General features: G+C 46.9%; 2 protein-coding genes across 2 annotated transcripts; both read left to right on the forward strand.

Annotated features, from left to right (window-relative positions):
- Positions 1 to 1678: 1678 nt before the first annotated feature.
- LOC144107631 (RING finger protein 151-like) lies at positions 1679 to 6771 on the forward strand. The gene is made up of 2 exons (XM_077640732.1): positions 1679 to 1994; positions 6461 to 6771. The coding sequence occupies exons 1-2, from the start codon at positions 1683 to 1685 to the stop codon at positions 6761 to 6763; spliced, it is 615 nt and encodes a 204-aa protein (XP_077496858.1). The 5' UTR covers positions 1679 to 1682; the 3' UTR covers positions 6764 to 6771.
- A 2134-nt stretch (positions 6772 to 8905) lies between these two features.
- LOC144107197 (uncharacterized) lies at positions 8906 to 15560 on the forward strand. Its single transcript, XM_077640206.1, has 3 exons — positions 8906 to 8994; positions 12980 to 13459; positions 15023 to 15560. Exons 2-3 carry the CDS (start codon positions 12980 to 12982, stop codon positions 15452 to 15454), a joined length of 912 nt encoding a protein of 303 aa, XP_077496332.1. The 5' UTR covers positions 8906 to 8994; the 3' UTR covers positions 15455 to 15560.
- Positions 15561 to 21363: the final 5803 nt, after the last annotated feature.

Here is a 21363-nt window from a genome sequence, read left to right on the forward strand (position 1 = left end):
GAATGAGCGCATGCTAATAAGTATGTTTGTAATTGGAAAATTCTAATGAGAGAAATAGTAATTAAGCAGGCAGCAAAGTACATGTTGGCGTTCAATCTATTTGCTTGAAGTGACATAGTGGCGCCGACATGCAGCGGCCATCGGAAAACCGCGGTGATCATAAGTACGCAGCTGCAGCAAAAGATGGCGCGGGAGCTGAGTAAAGCTTTCTCAGTGCGAAACATTTGTGCGGAACTGCGTCCGGTTGACACGCTCCTTTGCCGCCATGTGATTGTGTATAGTGCAGTGAGTACTAATAAATGTCTATGTATATAGAAGCAACCTTATGTGCGCAAACTGCAGTGTGGAAAAGTTCGAAGAAAACAATTTGGAAACTGTTTTGAGATAAGCGACATAATGCGAACAATGAACAGTGAGTTCGTATGAAGAGAAACGAATTTAAGGGAGCCATTAACGCTATAGCTGCATACTCTTAAAGGCGGAGCTAAAGTGTCCCTTTAATTTTGTTAGATTGTATTTTCTCTCGAATTGTGTCTCTCGTTCTAGGTGAGATCGGTCTGGCGGATGCAATAATAATTGGTTTTGGGGGAAAGGAAATGGCGCAGTATCTGTCTCATGTATCGTTGGACACAAGAACCGCGCCGTAAGGGAAGGTACAAGGGAGGGAGTGAAAGAAGAAGGGAAGAAGGAGGTGCCGTAGTGGAGGGCTCCGGAATAATTTCGACCGCCTGGGGATCTTTATCGTGCACTGACATCGCACAGCACACGGGCGCCTTAGCGTTTTTCCTCCATAAAAACGCAGCCGCCGCGGTCGGGTTCGAACGTCTGGCGGATGCAAGGAACGAGTGCTGTAACGTCGGAGGAAGCATGTTTACAGACATTATATGTTAGCGAAGAGCCTACCAAACGCGCAGAAGCTATCACACTATCAAACTATGAGTAACTGTTCGGTTATTGATTTTGAGGAAAGGAAATGACGCAGTAACTGTCTCACTTCTAGGCGGACATCTCAACCGCTCCCAGAGGGAAAGACGAAAGATGGTAGTGGAACAAGACCCCCGGGGGTCGGGCTCGAACCCGGGAACTCGGTCTCAGAAGCCGAGTGCACTAACCACTTAGGCACCGCGCCGGGTGCTAAAGGTCCCCAAGTGGTCGAAACTATACCGGAGCCCTCCACTTCGGCAATCTTTCTCTCTTTCTTCTCTCACATCCTCCTTCATCTATTCTCCCACGGAGCGGCTGAGGCGCGAGTTTAGATACAGTTACTGCGCCTTCCACTTTCTCAAAACCAATTTTACGTCGTTCGACTGCTGACGACAAGGGCGCGTAATGAAATCTTGGCCGCTGTGGCAGATTTTCGACGAAGGTTATTTGGAAAAGGCGTGTGTAGAATGTGCAATGTACTACTCCTTTTGTGCACCGTTATCGTGCGGAGAGCTCGCACGATGTGATATGTAGCCTGCCCGACAACGATCAGAATCGCAGGCAGAGCAAGCCACGCTTGTCCTCTCAAAACATCAAAACGTGCGAACCTGAATAAGATAAGTTCAAGGTAGAGGGGCGAGCCCTTTCAGTGTCGCCCATGCCATTATGGACGTCCCGTCATGCTTCGCCGCCTATCAGTGATACATCTACCGTCTCGGAGCGCCCGTCCTCCATCGCTGTAGGTCCGCACGGCTGTCATGGAGGAAGGCGGGCGAGAGCCGCCTCTGCATCGGGTGCGTCACCTGCTGACAGGCGTCAACTGGAGGCCGACGAGGTTCGTGGACGACGTGCCGTACTACCACACGTGCGGCCTCTGCAATGTGATACCCAAGAAGACGATGCTGCTTCCGTGCTCGCACGTATTGTGCGGGTCTTTCCACAAGGGAAGCCTTGAAGATGAACAGGGAGAGGGCGGCGTTAGCGGAGTGTGTCCCCTGGACCGGAAGCCTTTTAAAATGCGCCAGTGTGCCAGGATCCAGTTGTCAGCGAAGAAAGCGAACAGTTTGCAGGTGAGAAAGCGATTAGCTTAAGCTTCTCCGAGGTTATTGTGCAAGAGCTTGAAGATATCAGTAAAAATTCTAGAGATTTAATTTATATTAACACTGCTACAACATTTTTTGAAGCGCGAGCTGGTCATCAGATTTCCTACAGAGTAAACGGCGCCTGTGTACTGTAATTTCGGACAAGAAGAAATGTAGAGTGAAGTAAATCGGTTAATGCAGCGGGCTGCGCAAACGCACTCTTTTCGAACACCCGTAAAGTATTGTGTTGTCAAGGCGGTAATTGTCTTTGTCTACTTTTTCTTGCTGTTCTTTATCGTCCTTTCATATGTCAAGCTCGTTTTGAGACATGAATAAGCCATCCTGCTGCCTACACGACCATGTAAATACCGTTCAGAGAGGAGGCTGGGAGGCTCGCGGCATATTCTCTCCGAATATCTCGTAAAACAAGCACTACTGTTACTAGCTGCCCATTGACGAAAAGCCGCTGAGTGACACATATGAAAGTTGGTAGTAGAGAGTGCACTTAGCACTTAGCCATCTCTTGAAGAGTATTTTCTGTTCAACCGTAATTTAACCTTATTTGGAAGGGTACCAGAGTAATCAATGCACTAAGCCGGATTGGACGATGTTTTGCTACTTAAGATTATTCCTCGGTGCTTGCGTTGTGAGCTTACTAAAGCTCAGACCCAAAATCATCCAAGTAGACCACAGAAACGAACCCATTCCTATAACAGATCTCTGTAGGTTTCGGCTCACACTTCGTATGAAACTGAGGAGAGACGTACTAAAGCCTTGGTTAACGCCTGGCGTAGCGTATTGCCTTCAACGCTTCCACGAGCAGGGCCATCAGGGGAGCTCTGGGAGCTGTTCCTGCAAAGCTTCGGACAGAATTTTTTACTGCGCTTGAGCTCTTCCTCGACAACCGACAACACAGCATGATCTGACTGCTTTGTAGTACAATTTGTAATCAATCTGTAAAAGGTGTTTCGGCGCAGCAGTGGAGGACGCGCACATGAAGAGTACATAGTACTGAATGCCATGCTGTATAGATATGCTCTGTTGTGACTTGTGCTGCAGTGCCGAGGAATTTTTAGGTACCCTGGTCAAACAGAGGCTTTCAATTCTCTATTGAGTTCATTGCCTTCGAGGTTATCAGTCGGGAAAAAACTGTAAGGAATTGCGCTGCGGCTAGAGTGCACAATCTTGGCAGCTGCCAAGAAATTTGATTGTCACCAACAAAGCTCTTGTGGAATTACCGTCGCCAATAATAATGCTTCAAGTAGAACCTCAGCGGTGGCCTAGTGTTTGAGCATCCGCCTCGCATGCGGGAGGTGCGGGGCTCGATCACCAGTTCTCTCCGGGTACCCACCGGCTATACAATGGGTACTTTTCCCTGCCTGGTGCTCGGCTTAATAAGGGTTGTGAAATGCTTGGGAAATGGGTCTTTGACCCCCACCTTGAGCATACGAAAAATACCTTGTGCCATGGCGTTCTTTGGCCGCAGATGCCCTTGCGCCATAGAAATTCACTATCATCATAAATAATGATTCCAGCTCACAAACAACCGCGCTTCTAGTTTAATCTAAAAAAGTTAAAAACACAGTTCTTGAAATGAATGTTGTTTTAGAAAATTTGCAACAGCAATCAGGCATTTTTGAGCAAGAAGTTGGGTGTTTTTTTATTTGTGCCTTATCGACAAGGATACTCAGCTTGCCTCATTGGTTTGAGCCCAGTCGGCTTTTTGACAAAATAAGTTCTATACTGTATACACTGTAGCATAGCAAACATATGTGTTCCGGTTTGGGAAAAATGACTTCATAGTACCAGGCCAGTCGTTAGAACGAATTTTCAGCGTATGGACAGCCCCATTTGAATTATATCCAATTCTTCAGGTACCACTCACAAAAAACTCCTTGCTACAATATGTATTTACATTCTAAGATACTTCTGAATCAATACAACGCCCCAATTTCGTATCTGAGCCCATAAGTCTCAGTACCCCAAGTCCAAAGTCGACGCTGACTCCGATCGAAGCCCCTCGAAATCTCGAGAGTGTTCCTTGCTGCTCCGTCGAATCGATAAATGTTCAATTGGTGTAGAATAAATCAGCGCATGCTGCATCGCTCAAATACTCTTACAGTGATACACTATCGGTTAATGGTCTTTCGAAATAATAGCGTGACGCTGATATAGGCATCATAGCACTTTATTCAACTGCTGCTCAAGAATTCGAGGCCCTCCACTACAAAGAAACTTTTGTAGTCCCGGGTGGACGGCTCTTAAAATTTGCTGAATAGAATGCGGACCAAGAGCGTTTTGCGGGGCCTGCCTGGATGTCAGCCTTAACGCACTTGTGGGACGTGTGTGCGTGTCGTCCATAGGTAGGTACACTCGGCCACTCTCCGTCCAGTCACTGTGCCATGACTCTCCCATCGTCCCCCCCCCCCCCCCCACCCCTTTTTTCTTCCCGCATTGTTCACTTGTTCCTCTACGCTTTCCTACAGATGCGGAGAAAATGAATTAAATCATGCTCCACTCTCTCCCACTTTCTTCATCTTAAAAATCCGCTTCGTTCCTTCGGCTGCTTACACTGCTCGTAACGCACTGGATGCGACCACCCCTCATGACCTTCACCTCTTTGTATTACAATCTATGTTCTAAAAGCACACAGGAAATCAGCCACCCGTTATAAGATTAATAAGGCCATTGTAGCCAAAATACACGTCTACAAGTGGCATAGCAGACAGAGTGTGTAGTTCTAAAGCACAAAAGTTGCTGAATTGATTCCCGTCAAGCATTTTGTATTTTTGTAGTCCCCCTTCCAACCTGCTTTGCGTGGATCTTACATCTGTGTAAATCCACCAAGAGACCTCGCTACAGCCGTGGATAATAAATCATCGAGAGCGAACAAAGCACAAAAAAAACAGAAATAAGTGTTGAACTAAACATTGGCCATTCGTTTCTTTTCGTTCATCCATTAGTACTTGATTCATTCTGAGCGCTTTTTTTCGTGTTGTCTCGCATCGAGTGCCAAATCTTTTTAAACGACTTAACTTTCAAGGCAACCGGAACAAAATTTTATTTCAAATAAACATCAATTACATGGCTCATTCTCGGTATGCATATGCTTTTCCACAACAAAAGGGTGAATTTACTGGTAATAAAATTTAATTTGATAAATTTCCCACCACCGGTCGAAATTCTTGACGCCTACACCAAAAAATATTCCGTAATCACCGTTTGGAAGTGAATGACGCCGCAGCCCAGCCTCAGAGATCCCAGAGGGCAGTATATCGGCGCCTCGAGGTTACTTTCAAAATGAGGGGCTGATGGAGACACCCCACTAATTTTTTTTTTACTTTTAACTCACATAAGAGTTCCGTTTTTATAAGTGACGCCTTTGGCCTACCAATATTCTAATATTTTTATACAGGCCAACTTCGAATTCCCCTATGCTTCCCTTTAAGTTTGCGCCCAAGAGGATCGCTTTCGTTACCAGGAAGCTTACGCAGAGCCAAAACCACGCCGGAGATGCAACATGATTATCAAAGTGAATTAAACGTAAGTTGTACAGGAACTATAACTCCGGATGTCAATTTAGGCTTGATTTTTTATTGTCACGTCTGTGATTGTGATTGTGAAGTTTTCTATAGCATTTATACACTCCCGTTTAAATTTTGCCAGTTTCTCTCTGAACTCGTTAGCCTCCCGTGTACTTCCTTGATTTCCAAACCGTAAGAGAGAGAAACGCGCTGTTCTAACCTTTCTGTAGATGTATACATTAGGAGCATCCAAACGTGTCGTAGAAACTCAACAAAAAGCTTCGCGGCCACCCAGCTCAATTATAACTGTGGCTGGAGTATATTGCTAAACTGCACTAGTGAATATTATGGTTTTCTGTTATATTACGCATAATTTTTACAGCACTGAAGATTAAATGTTTCTACCATGGCTGTACTTCTTTTCATCGGACCAAGACGCTGCTGCAACGTTGTCGCCTAGCACGCACAGGATGTCAATTTTGAACTCCCTCATCATACCGCGCATTCTTTTACCATCATCATCGTCATCATCAGCCTGACTACACCCACTGCACGGCAAAGACCTCCTCCATGTTTCTCCAGTTAACCCTGTCCTTTGTCAGCTGCACCCACCGTAAGCCCGCAAACTTCTTAATCTCATCCGCCCACCTAACTTCTGCTGCCCCCTGCAACGCTTGCCTTTTCTTGGAATCAACTCCGTTACCCTTAAGTACAGGCAGTTATCTTGCTTCTCGGTACATGCCCTGCCCAATTCTATTTCTTTCTCTTGATCTTGAAAAGGACTTCATTAACCCGCGCTTGTTTCCTAACCCACTCTGTCCACTTCCGGTCTCTTAAAGCTGCAGTTATCATTTTTCTTTTTATAGCTCGCTGCGTTGTCCTAAAATTAAGCTGAAGCCTTTTCATTAGCCCTCTTCTATTGTGTTTCAGGCTTACTGTTGGAACCAGGAGCAGGGCTGCGACTTTGTGGGAACCCTGCAGGACATACTCACACACTGCGAGGAAGAGTGCGCATTTCACGTCCTCGCGTGTCCGCGTTGCGGCGACAGTGTGCTTCACGCCGATCTGCCCGCGCACTATACGGCCTGGTGCGGCAACACCATGGACAACGAGGACGTCAGAGAATCGTCGGCGGACCAAGATGAAGCGACTCGCGAAAACGGAGACTTCAGACTGGAAGACCTAAAGACGTTTCTGAGGGAGCTTGATGTCCTAGACACGGAGCCTTTCTAACGGGAAAAAAAAAAAAGACATTGTGATGAGGTGGACGCCCCACGAGTTCTGTTGAACGATGCACGCGCTAAACCACTGAACATTCATTCTTGATTATTGCAATGGGCCTATATCCGGCTGCCTATGTAGCTTGTCGCGCTATACTCATTAACGGGAATGTTCTGAAAGGCCATGTTGATTATTTGTTCAGTATCCCTAGCAGTGCACCTGGGATACAAATTTTCTTTTTAAACGTGGACTTTAATACTGAACTTTGCGTGCGTTAAAAACTCTAGATGAATACCATGGCCCCAATTAAGAATTGAAAAAAAAATGGCCGGGGTTCAACGTGGCTTGAACCTAGTTAGTTATACGAGCGAAAGCTCTGTTAAGCATGGTCTCCACTGCGTCAAATCAAATGTCAACGGTCAAGCTCAACGGTCAAGGTCAGGCATCCGATGGTCATAGCCATATGATCACGTGGTCATACTACCACAGCATGGGCCATAGCACCACGCAGTTAAGCTCATTTTGATCTTGTGAGATATTGAATGTCATTGTCTCCACTAAATCGAAATCGGAAGTTGTACCATGAGGAGTAGGGCTCTCGCTCAAACGGATTGTTCGTTAAAGCGAGAGGCGTAATGAGCTGCTTCGAATCCTTTACATACATCCGTTAGCCCAAATAACACGCCGAACCTCGCGTGATAGAGCTTACTAGGTATCGCAGATTACAGACATTTACACCGCGCGAAAAAAAAAAACTTTAACAAGGGTGAACGTGCTACGTACTAGAAGGCCATAAACAATTTAGGGGCGATGAATTAGATTTATGCTGAAGAAATGCGATAGCATTCTTCTTTCGCTACCTCGGTCATCTATTTCAATTTCGATTCTGTTTCAATCTTGACCGTACTCCACCTCTGAGTTCGTTGTCATTCATTCTACAATCTAATCCAATTCTGAATATATTCCAATTGCGACTACGCAACTAGCCAAAAGGTGTCATATTGATAGAACGCGGCGAATCCTCCTATCACTACCGATGCAATTGGGCAGCGTTTATGAAATGCCCTACTGCACCCTCCCACTTTGCTTAAAATGTGGGACGACCAAGACCACCCGCATGCACCCCCAACCCATGGCTCTTCCCCCATACCCAATCCATCCCCCTCCTTGGGAGGCCGCTCTGAGGGCTGCCCAACCAGCTGGACAAACATGGCTATTGGACAGAGCTCTCCGTGAGGCTCAGGTCCGTGGGCTCCTGGACAAGTAGGAACCCACCCTTGAAAACATTTTGTTCTTTTCTTACAATAACGTTGTTTCTCTTCCTCCGGCAGGTGGTTGCTTCAAACAGAGCCACTTGCTAATCCTCAACCATGCGTGAAGGAATACATCCCGCCAGTCTCATTTTTGGACACACAGTTCTACCTGAGGCTGTGTATTTGCAAGTAGGCCCTCTGCTGTTTTCGGAGTCATTTTATTCTAATTCATTTTCATTTTTGCTTAGTCTGTTCTTTCGGCATCTATTTCCTTTCCTCTAGAAGTGGAGAGAGGAGGGAAGAAAAGGGACGGTTGACAGATGGGAAGTGGATAGATGGAAATCTTCCTGTACGAACCTGCCATGATTGGCAGGTGACGGCCTCACACACGCCGACGCCGTCGGATAGTATTCGTCTTTAAGGAAGCATTAAAACAGTTAACTCGATGAGCTTTATGCAGCTGCATTTTGCTAGTAAGGTCGCGTGCCAAGCCATCCGAACAAGTGTTTCAATGGTACACATCTGCACGTATGTGCAAGCTTGATCACATGCGCGGCGCTCATCTTATGACGCATAGTAGATCATGTGGGTATGAGCCACATGCCCATTGCCACGAACCGCACTTGTCTAACATGATATATGTTGGAGGTCAAAAAACAGCGCGACGATTGGGGACACGTCGGTCGTTTAAAGTAAGTCCATGCTGCTGCGTGAAAAAAACTCACGGTGGTGTTTTTCGTCTATTGAGAAGATTTCACAGGCCGTTAGTAGACTGAGAACAGTGCACAAAATAACCACGTAATATCAATCAAGCAGTTATGCGCCGATTTAGCACGCTTCTTCGTTCTCAATAAAGGCGTCAGCCGTATCGCCACCATCGCAAAGAAAACGAGGACACATACTGACTAGTTCTGTGAGCGTTCTCGTCGCTTGCTATTCCTTTGGCCTCTAGCCCTTTTGTACCTGAAGCACTCGTCATCAGAACAAGAGGTGAGTCCTAATGCATAACGCAATGTGCGGATCATTTTCTTTTGTTAAATAGGAACGGTTGTGTACAGACATTGTCAGCACATTTAAAAGTGAGTTGAATATCGGCAGTTAGCATTATGCCCTCAAGTCTGTTCGCTAGGTTTTCTGGTATAGGCGTCGAAGAAAATAGTGAGCTTCCAGTTCGCAGATTCAGCAACAATGACTCCGCTTATCTTCGTAATACGAGGCTGATTGATTAGATCTTTTAGTTCTACATGCAGAAATGGCTCTGGGATCAATTACACATATGAGTGTGCAGAGCTTCAGATTAATTAAACGCTCCATTTGATAACTTCTACCGAAACCTCTGTGGACAGACTTTCTTCCGCTTGGGCTCCATAATTCTTCGGCCGCTCTGGCCAGGATTAAGCAGTACGGTCTGCGCTTAGCATTCTTACACAATAGCCACTCACCCGCCTCATCGTCCATCATAACATACCCTCCGCGGGTTCAGGCGGTGTTTGGGCTGATACAGCACTAGCGACACGAGACAAGTGCGGAAACCAGGGATTCCTTTCAGTTTATTACCATACGGTAAGCGCGCGCCATAGACTAATTTCAGTGTAACGCACGCAGTGTAGACTTTAGGTCAAATGAACGCGCCGTACCGCGTCTATCTAGGTGATTCTGCACTGAGCCGCGTCAGATTATGGTGCATCATAGCACCGGTCGGAATTGCACACGACGTAGCTCGAAAAGCAGCATGTTATGTGTTTCCCCTTCCATTGCCCATCCACAAAAGTAGTCCGCTCAACCTGCGATGCTTCTCTCTGACAGAACAACTTTGTCATTCTCTTTTTTTTTTGCCTCATGCCGCACAAAAGTTGACTTTGAGGTGGTGGCCCACTGTGGGTGCAATGTGGGCATGACCGATGCTGTTTCTGCACCTCGGGCCCACACCGGTATAATGTAGACAGCCTCGCAAACTCCTTCTGTAGTAGTACTTTGGGCAGACCATAGGCACGCACGCTGCATTTGGGTTTCCACGTGGGTTAGCCCTTCCCGACATAAGTCAGAGGAAGGTTTTAGAGGGGCAAGCCCAATTCCGGCTTCCTTACATGTTCCCTGCAGGAAGTCGAAGTACGTATTTTAAGAGCTGGCCAGGCCCATTGCCCACGCGGGAGGCACGCGAACACAACGTTTTGTTCTATCTAGGATTGCACTGATCCGTTGCCTATCGGCCCGATGTCCGATGCGCGTTTGAGTCTCTTGGTAGATCTGACGCCAGGCGATTGAGGCAATTTTGTCAGCTTGCAAAAACATGGACTTAGTGCGGGCCGCCGACATCCCCGTTAATTTCTAGAGGATAGTGGGCCTAATGCTAGCAAAAAAAAAGAAAGTCACCTAAAAGTGCATTAATTCTCACTTCTCGGTGGAGGCTTAAAACGCACCGTAAGGGAAGGGAAGAACTGAAAGAAGAAAGAGAAAAATAAGCTTATTAGTGTAGGTCTGTGGATAAATTTAAGCAACTGCGGTTCTATACCATGCGGTGACGACGCAAAGTTTACGCCGTCGTCTCGGGTCTTGCCTCCATCTAAAGGTCGCCGCCGCGGGTGGGTTTGAACCCGCGGCGTTTTGATGGGGGCGAGCCTTGTGTGTTTCTCAATCTGTGTAGAACTATGAAGACGTTGGGAGAGTTACATATAGTCTAGCGCATTCGATTAGGCTTACACGGTTATTTCTGCGTGTGCTGTGCTCATATTGCTCTATTTACCGCACTTCGATGGCCATGAACATGTAATTTGATATAGTGGAGTGACCACGCCGATAATCCTAATATCGACACTCTTGAATCGCAGCACGCGGACACCCATATTAAAAATTACCTATTTACAGGAATGCATAGAAAACAAGATAATGGCACGCCGTTTTGTTCAACCCTACTATAGAAAATCGAGGACCAATGGCCTGTTTTTTGTTGGTGGTGGTGGTGATGACATTTTATTCCATGAAGAATTTTATGCGTCCAGAATTGGGAGAGGCGCTTAGTCTAACGGCCAGGGTTGTTTGCCGAGCCCGTTGATTCAGACTTCTTTGGTCACTGCCCTGCGAGGCCAACTGCTGCCACCGGTGCCACTTGTGAGACCCAGGTTGCTTTTCCCAGGGAACCTCTCGCGACCAGACATTAATTTAAATTTCATCTGCCGTGGTGGGAAGTTTGTTTACAATCCGGTGAGTAGGTTGTGACGACGTCGCAAGACCACGGCACCTAGGCGGCCCAAATGCCACCCAGGCGGGTGACACATAGCTCTTGAAGGTCGCATAGGGACCGGATAAACATCGGGGAAATCGGCAAGTGCGGGCTTTAGTGCTAGTGCACAAAAATCCCCAGAGAAGAGACCTAAGTTGCTGGTGGGTCAGCTAAGTAACGTCACCTTGTGACGTCATCACAGCCTGCCCACACAGAGGCACAGCCCTCAGACAACGGCCTCGCCGCTAAGTGGAAGCTGCAGTGCTAGTGCGCTAAAACCGGTTGGAACCGGAATGTAATGGCAACTTTATAGCGGGGCTGAAAGATACAGTATATGCTTTCCATTGTTGTACGAAGAAGCCTGTTTTCTTACAGATTTCACACAGTGACGGAGGCAGTATGTGTCGTACTGTTGACGACCGCCTCCCACTTTCTTCCATCATTTAAAGCTGCTGCCCCGTGGCGAGACGCTTGATTGTTTCTTTAAATGTTTTTATAGAGCCTTTAGCGTGACCAATTTGTTCTAATCAAAGTAGCTTGAAGCCAAGAAAAGTTATGTGCTCTTATGGGCTTCTTGTCTCGGCTTTGAAATTCTTAGAAAAGAAATAACTGAAAGATAAAGTGCAAGCTTGTATCTAGATGGTTACCGGCTGCTAATGGTCCGCTGCTGCCGCTGCCGCCGTAGGTGTAAATGGGCGATCTAAAACGTCTTTGCGACTGCTCTGTCAACCTAACTACTTATTAGAAAACTGTGAAGCCCATCACTTCATTGTTGAGACGTTGTTTAGTTTGTGTCTCGTGCTGTAAAGGCATACGGCCATTTCTCGAGAATATTTTCTACAAGATGCCAATGCATGTGAGGTCACAGCTTCTTGTGTCTTGAAGCATCCAAGTTTTATTAACCATTGCTCGTTATCAAATGATATTCAGTAGGACGCATGGTTGCTAAGAAAAAAATTCGTGCATGAATTTGAATACTGTATCTTAATTAGAATGCCGTGTGAAGTACCCCACGCTCAGCGTGCAGAAGCTGGGTCACAAATTTGGCCATCGATGTGGAGGAACGAAGTAAACTAATATAAGAAAACTTAAAAGCACACCTTACAATGGGGACTCCCGTTCAGAAGCACGGAGCTACAAAACGTGATCACCGCGAAAGTGGTGGTGACAATATGTTATTCTGCCACTAGAGTTTACCCCGATGACGCGTATATATACTCTGAATCAGAAAAATGGCTTCATAGAGAGATTTCAGTGGCGATAAACACAGCAGGTAATGTTATTTACAATCACCGGAGACAGGAGTGGGGCCGTGGAACAGGCGGCGATATTATTGTGCCTGGCAAGTGTCGACTGATCGTTAAGTGTAGGTGGAGGTGAAAAACTTTCATTAACCATTAAATCATTACAGAGAGGCGATTGGATTGGGGCTCTATTGGCCCCCTCTCCTCACAATATTAGGTGGAGCCCTTATTCTGGGGGCCAGATAGAGTACCTTACAAGGGGCCGGGTAGCGCCGCTGATCCTGCTTGTAGTAATCGGTGACGTCTTTGAATGTAAGGGCCAGATTGTCTGATTGGGAGTAGGTTTCCAAGGACAGGGGGACAACCCGGGGAGAGTGTGCGCGGGTGGCCTGATCGCATACCCACTTGTGGTCCTCAGATGCAAGGCTTGCTGCATGCACTTAGCTCCTGCAAACACTACCACGTTTCACCCGACGCCAAGTTAAACGATTTTGATTGCTTCTTATCACAGATGGACTCCATTGTGGCATTAAGGAAGGAAACTTTGTTGGATGCTCTCAATTCCATGGCCTCCGAAATGTCCACCAGCCAGAAAGTAAGGCGCCACTTGAGAGACTCGGGGATTCCTTCTGCGGAAGAGCACGACACCGCGTCAAACCTGGTTTCTATAGGAAGCAGGGCGGACTGGGAATGCAATGACGTCACCATTACGCAAAAGGAAACTGCCGTCGCCGACGTGCTTGAAATCGAACGCCAGCCGTCGTCGTTCCCGAACGACTTGCGTCCTGAGGACAGTCCTGCGCAGTCTGAGCTGGACCAGCACGCGCTCGACGACCACGCCGGTCCTCCACGCTGGAAGTGCGGAACCTGCTCCAAGTACTTAAGCAGCGAGCGTGAGCTCAACCGTCATGCACACCAGGTGCATTTCGCACGACAGCTTTATCAGTGCGACGTGTGCCCGAAGACATATGCATACGCCAAGAGCTTAAAGGTGAAGACTCTCTTCTTTCATGTGGAAATGCTTCCTAGGGCTGTCAGGCTATGTTTCAGTAGCCTGTATAACAATGGAGCTACAGGCTTACGTCAAGAAGAACGAAGATCACCCATCACTTCCCAGGCTTTTTTTTTTTACTGTGCGAATTCACCCTTTGGCATTTATTCACAATCTTACGCGGCTGATCCGAAGTTCCCGGGTTCGAACCCGACCGCAGCGGCTGCGTTTTTATGGAGGAAAAACGCTAAGGCGCCCGTGTGCTGTGCAATGTCAGTGCACGTTAAAGATCCCCAGGTGGTCGAAATTATTCCGGAGCCCTCCACTACGGCACCTCTTTCTTCCTTCCTTGTTTCACTCCCTCCTTTATCCCTTCCCTTACGGCGCAATTCAGGTGTCCAACGATATACGAGACAGATACTGCACCATTTCCTTTCCCCCAAAACCAATTAATATTATTATTAATATTACGCGGCGCTTACGCAAGGTCGCGCCTTATGTACACTGAATGCGAGGCCACGTAAACACGTGGATACGTTATTAATGTAATCCGGCTGAGCTTCGAAGAGCAAGAAGAGGAAGGGGACTAAGCATATTTAGATGAGAGAGATGTTTTTGGTTTATGTGGCTTTAACGTCCCAAAGCGACTCAGGCTATGAGGGACGCTGTAGTGGAGGGTTCCGGAAATTTCAACCACCTGGGGTTATTTAACGTGCACTGACAACGCACAGTACACGGGCCTCTAGAATTTCGTCTCCATCGAAATTCGACCGCCGCGGCCGGGATCGAGCCCGCGTCTTTCGGGCCAGCAGCCGACCGCCATAACCACTGAGCCACCGCGGCGGCTTTAGATGAGGGAGAGTAGAGCCTGTGAGCACACGTGTACTTCTGGAGCAGTTGCAGCCAGTGTTTGCCGTGTGGTGATGAAATTTTTCCCTTCTTATTTTTGAACAGTGACGGCCTGAAAGGATCGTAACAATTAATGGCAAGGAAATTCTGTGCTGTTTGGTCGCCGTGTTCATCGCAGATTCGATGTTAGTCAGTCCTCACCAGATGAAATTGCTGTGCTTGAATCCTTGATTATATTTGCGTTGCACACGCCACGGACAGGTTTTACCTTCGCCTCGCCCTTCTCAAAGAAGGGCAAGTGCTTTGTCGCTCATTTATCAACTAGCCAAATGCAAAATAAACCACTTAAAAAAACGAAATGGGGAAGCGGCCAGCTTTCGCGCTGCAGCAATAAAAACTGGTCGCACGCCTCGCAAGTGAAAGCTTTGTTCTGAGAACGACATGCAAGCTTTTTTAGAGCATTTTAAGCAAAATATTCATGCCGGGCCACTTTTTTGTTGTGCTCGGAAAACATAAATATGCATGAAACATATAGAGAACGATCTAGAAACGTTTGGGACTAAACCTTTCGCTTTACCTTCTTCTACATGTCATGTTTCTGCGACGATGGAGTCAAGGTTTTCGCTACCTCAGAGAAAAATTCATTTCTGTGTGCAAAATGCTCCTTTAATTCGGAACAATCATTGCTTATCCGACGAATTTCTCTACTCGCAGGAACACAAGCGCTTCCACACAGGGGAGGTAGCACACAACTGCCCTTTTTGCCCAGCTGCTTTTGTACGCCGGTCAGCTATGCGACTGCACGTCCAGGCGATTCATGAGGTTGCTAAGCACCGTGCTTGTGGAGAATGCGGGAAAAAGTTCGCCTTTAAGAGCACCCTCTTACGCCACTTCCGGGTGCACTCCGGAGAGACCCCATACGCTTGCCACCTCTGCCCCAAACGGTTCGCCAGGACAGACCGCCTCCTGGATCACCTGAGAGCTCACGATGACGAAGCCACACACTGCGAAAAGAAAACTGCACTGGCAGATCAAATCTCTAAAGTGCAGTCCGAGGAACCGGTCTATTCTGAGGAACCGTTGCACTCTGAAGAACAGTTCTATTCGGAGGAACCGATAATTTTGAAGGATGTGAGGATGGCCTAGTTACATGAGCTTTCGCTTCAAGCCTGGTAATCCGGAACCATTAGAAGAACGAAGACCTGTGTGCCGTTTGCCCTCTATTACTAACCCACGAGGGAAAAGTGTGTTGAGAAACAGTCAGTTTTACTCGCTATGAATTGCGCAGCAGAAATGATGTGTGTTATTAAAGTTATTCCGAGGTGGTTGTCTTTCGTGATTAAAACCCCACTCTCACTACATGCACTGAGCACAACCGCACATTTGGAGGAGGAGGCAATATAATACCCCTTGATAAATGCGGCAGTCGTCCAGGCGACGAATTTATGCATTCGTTTCGGCTTTTGTTGCCCGTGCAGTATAACTTACTTGCCTATGCCCCGTTGCGAGGAGGTACAACAGGCCTTTTCCTGCTGTCCTCACTACGTGCGCGAAGATTTTGAAGACTCACGCTTCAAGCATAATCTTTTCTCACAAGCCCGCAGTCGCCATGATGTTGGCTGATTTATTGCGGGTGGCAAGCTTTTCATTTGAAAAAAAAAAATCTGAAGGTTTTCAGACGCGTGAAAAATTAAGAGGAACACGCAAGTCAAAATAAAATTCGAGTGCGTCAAGCTAGTAACAGGAGTCCTAGACAGGGGACCCCACCCACAATCTGCTTAGGTCTCCTTTTACATAGCGAATGTTTATTATTTTTCTAGTACCGCCGCGGTCGCTCAGTGGTTATGGCGCACGGCTCCTGACTCGAAATACGCGGGTTCGATATCCCGGCCGCGGCGGATGAATTTCGCCGGAGGCGAAATTCTAGAGGCCTGTGCACTGTGCGAAGTCAGTGTATGTTAAAGAACCCCAGGTGGTCGAATTTTCCGGAGCCCTTCACTACGGCGTCCCTCATAGCCTGATTCCATTTGGAACGCTAAGCTCCCACGAACCAAACCAATTTATCTAGTCACAAAGCTATGACTTGACTTCTACAGCCTGGAGAAGACTTGTGTGTAGCGTTGGAGCGGTGTGCTACAGGACTTATGAACAGAGATACTTGCTAATCTTCTCTTGCAGGTAGAGCTGATCTTTTACAATATAGCGACATAAGATCGCGGCTAATGATAAGTTTCAGCATGGACTATCAGAAACGCCGGTTAAGCTGGTGTGACGTCATGTGAAGCCACCGCCGCAGCCGCGCGCGGTCCAGTTGCTAATAAGATAACAAGATAACAAGGACACTAAAGTCTACCACTTCTACCAATAAGTAGAACCAATACTTATTTAGGTGCTTTGTTTCAAGTGCAAAAGGAAAAAGGAATGGTGATACCAATGTAGGACTGCTGGGCTATAGCTGAAGAGAAATCATGAAAAAAAAAACAGCACGCTGAACGAAACAGATTAAAGGTGAAAATAATTTACTCATTTCAGACGGAAAAGCATTCCCCCTCCTCCCCCCCCCCCCCCCCCCCCTCTCGGATATTTGACTACCTTCATTCAGTTTATGCAGCAGCTTGACGCAAAGGAAAAAGCAACGATTGACTAACCACCGGTATACGGGAATACTCTTTGATAAAACATTTCTTTTTATATAGCATGGAAGTTCGCTCACTTGCTCGGCTCATTGGTTCTACAGTTCTCTTCCAAAAGCTAACAGTACCAACCATTTCTTTCACAAACACTAGTCACCAGACTGTAGTGTTGCGAAGTGGGTTAAATTTCAGTTACGTTAAAATGTATGCTGGGCGCAAAATCCTTGCGAGCATTTGTTTTCATCCAACCCTTTCTTCATGATTCATGCATCAAAAAACGAAAGGGGCTTATTTTTGCCCAGCTTCTTAATGACAGCTGCTTTAAGGTACACAGCATCGCCTCATGTTGCCTGGACTACAGGCCTAGTTTGTGACTCTTCAACGCCACAATCTGGCTTCACAGCGTCGTATTCAGCATGAGCTCGCTGTTATATAATAATAATATTAATTGGTTTTTGGTGGAATGGAAATGGCGCAGTATCTGTCTCATATATCGTTGGACACCTGAACCGCGCCGTAAAGGAAGGGATAAAGGAGGGAGTGAAAGAAGATAGGAACGAATAGGTCCGTAGTGGAGGGCTCCGGAATAATTTCGACCACCTGGGGATCTTTAACGTGCACTGACATCCCACAGCACACAGGCGCCTTAGCGTTTTTCCTCCATAAAAACGCAGCCGCCGCGGTCGGGTTCGAACCCGGGAACTCCGGATCAGTAGTCGAGCGCCCTAACCTCTGAGCCACCGCGGCGGGCAGCTGTTATATGGTCAGAAACCAAAATAAAACAGTTCAACATCGAGTAGCTCGAAATACTGCAAGCCAGAAAAGAGAAATGCTAACACGTGCGCAGACGTCAAAAGAGGGGTACACTGATTCGGGAGCTCACTCAGCAGAGCGGAGTTAGGAGGCGCCCACGGAGGCACCAGTCGCGGAATGGCGGGCCGCTGCTGTGACGTTGGCTACGTGTAAAGGAAAGTGGATTTTGGATTGGTGGCTTATGACGTCTCAAAGCGACTATGACTATGAAGGATGCCGTAGGGGAGGGCTGCAGATTGATTTAGACCACTTGTTGTTTAAGGTGCGCTGCTATCACGCAACACAGGGTCGATTTTGTATTTTACCTTCATAGAAATGCGACCGCCGCTTCCGGGATCGAAAGCGCGACCTCGTTATCAGCAGTGAAGCTCGAAAGCCATTTGGCCACCAGGAGGGGTGGAAAGGAACTGAATTAACGCCTTGTACAGCCAAGATGGTATTGCACAGGCGCGCATGCGCCGCAGCGGGCGGGATGCCAAACGCGGGTGCGTCACGGGGCAACAGTGCGTACAAGAGGGGGCAGTAGTGTCGTGCTGGTGTAGTAGGTTTGCAACAAACGGCGCATTAGGATATATATAACAAGTGGCATGAAGCGCCCTTGTACATTCTAAACAAATGGAATAAAAAGGGAGTAAAACTGTCCTCTAGCGCACACACTTTTATAAAAGGGTGTTCGATAGAGTACAGTTTACTCCTTTTTTACTCCCATATGGGTGCATTTGTGTTCAGAGTGTAGGGCTCTTGAAGTTGCTATTGCCGATTTTGGAGGACGCCCCATTTGATTGAATATGGCGCTTTTAGGGAAACCATGGAGGAAAAACACTTGGAGAGAGCGTAACCCGATATTTTGAAGCCTACTCATAAAAGATCCTCCTCTTATTCTACGCGCGTATCCACGCACCCTAACGCCACACGCGCATGCCATAGTAAGGCCTGCAACTAGAGAGGGAGTCAAGAGCAAAACGCTTGAAACGCGCCCGTTAGCGGTGAGTGCACGGCGTATTACATGACTCCTGTTTTTTCCTTGCTACTCACCTCTGTAGATATGTGGACTAGATGCTGGAAAAAAACTGTGAATTCTTGGTACTGCAAGCGTTCCGCTATAGTGCAAAAATATCCCTTTTTCATGCGTTCTCTGGCCTGCTGGACCATAGATACCTGGCGCAGCGACGCTTAGCGACTGCTCTGTATCGTTAGCGTACAAACGTCCGCGTAACAACTATCTTAAGATGTATTTTTGATGACAAACTCTGGCAACGAGGTCTCAACATGCCGGCGAACCCCTTGGGCGACGGAGAAAACTATGCAGTTTCGTGCGCGCCGGTCATTTTAGACTAGTTTTTTTAGTCATTTTAGACTAGATCGCGTTTTTCTGTCTCTTTTGTACTACATGCATCGGCCTTCCAAGATTTACATCGTTGATAAACATGTGCTATTTCGACACAGTTTTCTCCAAAATATGTTTCATAAATGACAGATCTGAGTGGTATTACTGTCTTTGTAACCCTCGATCAGCATCGATTACGTGTTTTTTCTTTTGTTATCAGTGTGTGTGCAGGCGCGTTTTTTACATGTCCTATATCCTGTCACTGCTCGAGGGGCGGACGGGGCTTTTGTAAAGCTGTGAAACTTGCAGCTTTTTCTCCGCTGCCCTTTTTCACCACCTGTGCCCTCTGTTGGTGAAATAAATGCTCATTGATTGATCATTGATTGATAGTTCACGGCACCATCGCAGCGTGGAGTCGATTTTGTGAAAGTCATCAAGTGTAAGGATGGGTGCCATTGTGAACGAGCAAGAATGACAGCAAGACGTTCAAGCACAGCTCCCGCTTAGTTTAAACATATTCTAAGGCATTGGTTAGCTTAGGGAAAATCCTTTTGGAAGCCTCGCGTTTGTAGCTTCGTCAGTTTTTTAACTACCCGACAAAGATTCAAAGCAATAATTTTATGTGAACACCAAACTTGCTATAAAATTTAGCTGCATTTTCTCTGCAGGGCACCGCGCCGTCCTTTTAGGCAAGCCTGCTCATGATTGTACAAAAATGTGCTTTTTGTTATGTTTAGCTCACAATTATTAAAAGTGACAGCATAAAAACACAGCCTTCAACACGCGTGTCTAGAGTGCTAGGGCGGCGTGCTTTCTTGTGTATTTATGACAATTTCCGCTACCTGGAGGGTCCGATATATCTTTCGAAGGTATGAGGAGTTAATCGCAATCCATGGTAATGTGCATCCACGATAGGGCCAGGTTTCCGGCACTACGACACTCGTGAATCACACATGTGTACTCCACTGCGTGCCATTCGAGCACTCTAGAGAGGTGTGCCGACGACAGCACCGTATTCCTCTCGTTTTGTACTGCGAAAACAATATAGAAGCAATTAGGAAACGGAACAAATATTCTAGTGAGCGACGGCCAGTGCGGGCTGTGTATTTACTCACGCCCTCCAAGGGGTACCTGCCAGGATATTCAGCAATTATAAAACTGCGCGAAGAAGACGTGACGAGAACAGACACAAAGACGCACGCCCAAAGCGCAGGTGTGTTTGCGTCTCTTCTTGTCCTGTCTTCTTCGCGGAGCTTTATAATTGCTGAATCTATAAAACGACTAGCACATCATCATGTCTTACTGCAGGGTATTCATTTCTTGCACAAATATGATGTATCCTGAACCCGGTAAATAGAGGCTCATGCGATAGTCAAGGGCGCATAGCAACGCGATAGCGACTGCGGGTTTTTTTACTGCTCACTGAATGTAAAGAAGACATTACAGGTGCTTCGCAGGGCTAAGGAAGGAGATTTTGAGTCGAAGGTCTCAAAATTTTCTGACGCTGTTTTTTGCTGCTGTCTTTGTCAACTTCAGGCCACCTCAAATCTTTCATAGTTCCTTCTGGTGATGCTGTAGGGCTTGTGCTATCATTTTCCTTTGCCCTAGTATCTTTTTGTTTTATTCAGTGTTGCTTGAAGCTACAACAACTTAAGCTGGACGTATTTTCGATGGCGTTTCTGTGCTGGAATTTTCCAGAATTCGGTGTCTGTTGTTGTCGATGAGCGCAGCTGAAAGCTCGGTGGCGTCATGTAGCCCCGTGACCACCTGAGCACCAATGTCAGGATAGCCACTCAACCAGATAGTCAGTGTGTGCATACTGATTGCCACTGAACAACAGTTATAGTGGTATTCTCGAAAGCTAGTATATTAAAGGGAAGCTTAACAGTCTGCCCAATTTTGTAGGCAACACGACGTCAAACCTGCGTACTTTGTAATAAATTTTCATTATTCGTGGATATCAAAGCAGAGAGGTAATTTAGAAGAACTTTTTGTTGGGTTAGTTGGTGCATTGCTTTGAAGAACCACGTTGCGCATTCAAAAGAGACAAACACAGGAAAAAGCCAACAAGACGGAAAGAGCGCCACTCTTTCCATCTACTTGGCCTTTTCCTGTGTTTGCCTTTTTTGAATGCGCAACGTGGTCTTTCAAAGCAGGGAGGTAATCCCGGCTAAAATTACGCTAATACTTAGCCCCTCGTTGCGCGCACAAAGCACAGGAGCTGAGAGTGAAAAATGACCTGGTGAAGTCATCGCTGGAGATCGCTCCGCGCCGCAAGCAAA

The sequence above is a fragment of the Amblyomma americanum genome, chromosome 10 (genome assembly GCF_052857255.1).
Source record: "Amblyomma americanum isolate KBUSLIRL-KWMA chromosome 10, ASM5285725v1, whole genome shotgun sequence".
Lineage (NCBI taxonomy): Eukaryota > Metazoa > Arthropoda > Arachnida > Ixodida > Ixodidae > Amblyomma > Amblyomma americanum.

Bases quoted from the DNA above. Each gene is read 5' to 3' on its own strand.
- LOC144107631 (XM_077640732.1), top strand. From the start codon at position 1,683: ATGGAGGAAGGCGGGCGAGAGCCGCCTCTGCATCGGGTGCGTCACCTG. The intron at 1,995-6,460 runs GTGAGAAAGCGA...ATTGTGTTTCAG, and splicing joins AGAAAGCGAACAGTTTGCAG to GCTTACTGTTGGAACCAGGA.
- LOC144107197 (XM_077640206.1), top strand. From the start codon at position 12,980: ATGGACTCCATTGTGGCATTAAGGAAGGAAACTTTGTTGGATGCTCTC. The intron at 13,460-15,022 runs GTGAAGACTCTC...CTCTACTCGCAG, and splicing joins CATACGCCAAGAGCTTAAAG to GAACACAAGCGCTTCCACAC.